Raw genomic sequence first — 4,816 nt, forward strand, 5'->3', positions numbered from 1 at the left:
CCATGGTGTCAGTTGGAGGAATAGTGCCACTTCCATGGTGTCAGTTGGAGGAATAGTGCCACTTCCATGGTGTCAGTTGGAGGAATAGTGCCTCAAAGCAGTGAGAGGAATAGTGTCCCAAGGGCATGATAAGGCCAAGGAAAGGGATGGATCTGGCCCACGGGGTTGTATATTTTGGAGATCACTGGATTAAATGATTTCTTGCTTTTCGGGGAAAGAAAAATGTCAAACAACAACAAATGGTATAACTTTAAAATGTTTTCTGAAAAACAGATCATTGTATCCCTCCATATGAAAGCCTCTATCTGGGCAGTTCCATGCCTGTTGTTCCCTCACGTCCTCCGCTGCCATAGGGGTGCCTTGCTCTGCCCTCAGAAGCGTTTCTATGCAGAAGGGACTTATCAAGGAATCCAGATAATGAACAATAGGCAGTGACTCTGAATCATGCAAAATAAATGATTGAGAAAAAAGAATTATTAGTGTATTTAAATGTGTAAATATTTAGGTTGGCCCTGGAGAAGCAAATGAGCAACAGCACAGAAAAGCGCCAAGATTTGCATTTGGTTCCAGTTTATAAACCAACAGTAGTAGTGGCACCGCTCACTCCAGGCTTTTGTGGACATTGCATGGATGACGGCTGGGAATCCATCGGAGAACCTCTCTGAAAACATGTACTCTGTTCTAGAAGTCATCAGGTTGGTTGTCGGCATAACCGCAGGCTTTACCGGAATTGGTCTGAACGTCTGGATTATTGCGGTCAACGTCTCAGACTGGCGAAAGGTTGGATCTCCGCCTTCTTCTGTTGATCTCATTCTGAGTTTCCTCGGCCTGGCTAATACCCTCGAACAGGCCGTTTTAACTTTGGACGTAATCTTTACTGGATTTCTGTCTTACACAAGTTTTGCAGCTGAGGTTCACTTGAGGTGCCTCAACGTTCTCATTTGTTCTGCTGCCTGCAATCTCTGGTCATCCATTTGGCTCTGTACTTATTATTGTTGCCGAATTGTCACTTTTACAAATGGAATTCTCTTTTATCTGAAAATTAGAATTCCGGTTTTGATACCCAAACTCCTGGCAATAACTGTTATTATGGCCATCTGTTTCACACTGCCTTCCTTCTGGAACATCTACCCTGCTGCTCAGAGCTCCGGGCAAAATGCCACCCATGACCACAGGATTATTGTAATACGAGTGCCCTACATGTACACGGTGTTGGTAACGATCATTATACCGATTTTATTTACCTTGATCCCCACCGGGCTCACCCTGACCTCACTGTGGAGACACACCAAGAGGATGAAGAAGAACACCCCAGACTCGTCTCCTTCTCTGACAAGGGCCCACGTTACGGCATCTAGGACCATGGTGCTCCTCCTAACCCTCCACATGCTGTTCTGTGCTTCTGCAGTAAAAATTGTATTAAGTTCATTCAACGCTTATTATGTAGCAGAACACTTTTCTTGGTATTATGTTTATATCTACACAACCATGCAGGCCGTCGTACTAATAAATGGGAACTCCAAACTAAGAAGAGCCGGGCAAGAAATGTTAAACCCAATCTATAGTCGGTGTGGGGTTGTCTGTCAAGATGACAGGGAAGATGACCTCTAAGTGTCCCACGCATTGTATAGAATGTATTCCAGTATGTATGTGTTGTCCACGTTGAGAAGGTGGAGGACAAGCCATGATCAGATATTATGGTGACATTAAAAAATATCTGAACCCAAATACAGAAATGTGGTGGCTGTACTGGTTTTTATTTTTTTCCAGGCTGCTTCCCTTGCCTATACCTGGTGATCCTGCCAGTGACATACTTCCTGTCCCAGGCTGACTGCAGAACATTGACCCCTCTCCTCATCCCCATAATTTGGGTGGTCTGTAGTTAACAGAGTGCAGTAGGCCGGGAGGATTAAAATGTTTGAGATTTCAGTGCAGAATTGCCAGCTCACTGTGATAAGCTCACTGGATTTCTGGCAGGATCAATTGATATTTTTATTACATCTATTGAACAGATAAAACAAACGGCTTTCCATAGGATATCTACCAGACCAAAAGGATCAGATGGGTGAAGTTCATTGTTAGGGATTACTGTCCCGTGCCTGAAAGGAGACTAGGTTGGCAAGGTTGACCTCTCTTGTATCTCCAGCCCACTGAGAGTGGAACAGAGGGTGCCGAGGGACAGGAGGAACACAAGTGCCAGCAGATGTTGAGAACTTACAGCAGGAGATGTGGTCCCTAGGAGACTGGCGGACCATCGGGCCAGGAACAGTAGCTGTGCTTGGAAATCCAGCCAAAGTTAAAGGGGCTCTCCACTTGCACTGCAGGTCCAGAATGTGTGGCTTGTCAGAGCTTTCAGCAGACTAGAGACAGGATCGGGGCGGACTGACCACTTGGAAACTCGGGCACTGCCCGAGGGCCCAGGGTCAGTAGGGGGCCCCATGAGATGACCCTGGTACCTTTTTCATAGGCTTTTTTGAGTTTGGGCAAGTACACAGGGGCCCCATGATCCCTTATTGCCCGGGGGCCCCATGAGTTGTCCCTGGACAGGAGCACTCAGCAGTGAACAGAGCTGGTATAGCAGAGAGCCGGGCAAGCACTCAAACAGGATGGGAAGCCAAGGTCAGAGACAGAAATAACCAGGGTGATCAACAGGCGGGAAGCGAGGTACCAAATCATGAGCAGAGTCGGGTCAGGAACAAAGCCAGGTCAGGAACTGAAGCCAAGTCAGAAGCAGAATCCAAGATCAGGTCAGGATCAAGCCGGGTCAGCAACAAAGGAAACACAAAGGATAAATGCAGGACACGGGAAACAGCACTTGAGCAAGGGCAGAAGCATCCTCAAATAGTCCATCTGGCACCAACATGCACTGTGCACACACCCGTGTGTACACGTGTTCCTGTGATCATTCCTGCACACATGTGCACACCTGGTCACCACTATGCAGAGAATGGCACCAGATGTCTCACAGGAATTCCCTGACAATTACATAAACTATAATAGTCAAATGTCTACAAGAGCAGAAAAGTAGAATGTGGCCTTGATGGAACCATAGTTGTGTTTGTGCTAAACTGTCACAAGAAATGCTTTGACCTAAAGGGTCTGGTATGGAATTTGGAGGGGGAAGGGGGTCTCATTCACATTTTTGGAGGGACTCCATGCAGTTTTTTTTTTCTGGTGAAGGTCTGCTATGGATTTTAAGAGGGATCGGCATAAAAAAGTGTAGTCCCCCAAAAATCCATACCCTGCATTAGATTCTTTCCTGTCCATTCTGACTGGGGACACTAACATTGGGGTCCAGAAGAAACGTCTTACAGGTCAGCAACAAGAAGGGGAGGTGAGTGGATTTGTGATCCCTCTTCTCTACTCAGTGGCACCCGCTATGATGGTCCCGGGCCCAAAGATAGGTAAGCAGAGCCCTGGATACATAGTGGGGGCTCACTCACGGGGGAGAGCTGTTACCAGGGGTGTGTGGAAGCAATCAGGTGTACCCTATATTCACTCACATGGGGGAATCCTTATTAAAGGGGCTTTCAGAATCTGAGAGGTCCTCTGTTCCCAGACCCCCACAACCACCAGGATTATGGGGAAGAGGCCCTAGTCCTCATCAACGTTGCCAACTCTGGCTAGGAACCCTCTGATGTTGAGGGCATGTAGATTGGTATGGTTCAGGAAGCGGGAGCACATGGTCATCCCCACCCTTTCTTGGTCAGCCAGGCTGCATGCTCAAATTAAGGATCCGGTATGGATTTTTGGGGGATCTCATAATTTTTTAACATTTTTTTGCATGAGGTAGCCCCTTAAAATCCATATCAAACTTTAAATGCCTGGTACTGTATGTATTTTTGGGGGGGACGCTATGCAATTTTTCCTTTTTTTTAAATTCTGGCTGCAGGATGTGCTACAGCAAAAGAAACATTTACAAAAATGGTTTAAATTGTTGGCAAACGACTTTGAAAGCCATCATTGCCAGCTTCCAAAAAAGCACACAGACCCCCCAAAAGGTTCCCCAAATACTGTGTCCATTCCCCCCATGCTATTTTTGACACCCTCTTACCTATTAGCCCAGAAAAATGGGAATTTTTGACAGATTCGGCTTTGGTTGATTTTAATGGGGTTCGGGTTCAGCATCTAAACGTCTTTGAAGTTCACGGGACCCCTGCCGAGCTGAAGCCAGGGAACTTTGGTTCATCACTAATCCCTGCTGGGGGTGTAAACTCCATCTATAAATTGAGGAGGCCTCTGTGAGCTGGCAGACCATCATTCATTTCCACCATAAATATTATTACACGGGATTTCCACCACAATTTCTGAGTTCTGGTCATTTGTATGAGGAGAGGAACGGCATGTAAAGTACATTATGTACAATGCAAGGACCTTCATTTCCATAATGAGAAGAGTGCAAGCTGTGGATATCCAACCATTAATCAATATCATGTTATCTGGTTGCTTAGAAAACAAACAAAACAATTCTAATGCAACAAGTGCAACTTAAAACATTTGTTTTGTTTCAGATTCATTCATTAAGTTAATCATTTTGTTTCGTTTTATTTGTTATTTTCAAATCGATTCAAAATTCGAATTTTAGAAGACAGCTATATCTATTCTATTCTGTTCTTTTCTATTATATTCTTTTATTTTTTATTCCTTTATTTCTGTTTTATTCCATTCTATTCTATTTGAATTTGGATTATTTGTTCCATTACAATTTATTTCAGATTCATTGAAATTCATTACTATTGGGATTTAGAAATACAACACAATACATCTGAATGTCCGAATAAGGAAAATTTCATCAGGATTTCGATTTGTAGGAAAA

At 44.6% G+C, this 4,816-nt stretch overlaps 1 protein-coding gene across 1 annotated transcript; it reads left to right on the top strand.

The window, feature by feature from the left end:
* Nucleotides 1-630: 630 nt before the first annotated feature.
* LOC149470650 (taste receptor type 2 member 40-like) lies at nucleotides 631-1,611 on the top strand. Its single transcript, XM_089661193.1, has one exon. The coding sequence runs from the start codon at nucleotides 631-633 to the stop codon at nucleotides 1,609-1,611; it is 981 nt and encodes a 326-aa protein (XP_089517319.1).
* The last annotated feature ends 3,205 nt before the right edge of the window (nucleotides 1,612-4,816 follow it).

Source organism: Staurois parvus, unplaced genomic scaffold (assembly GCF_062004578.1).
Source record: "Staurois parvus isolate SC_StPar_1 unplaced genomic scaffold, SC_StPar_1.0 ptg000034l, whole genome shotgun sequence".
Classification (NCBI taxonomy): domain Eukaryota; kingdom Metazoa; phylum Chordata; class Amphibia; order Anura; family Ranidae; genus Staurois; species Staurois parvus.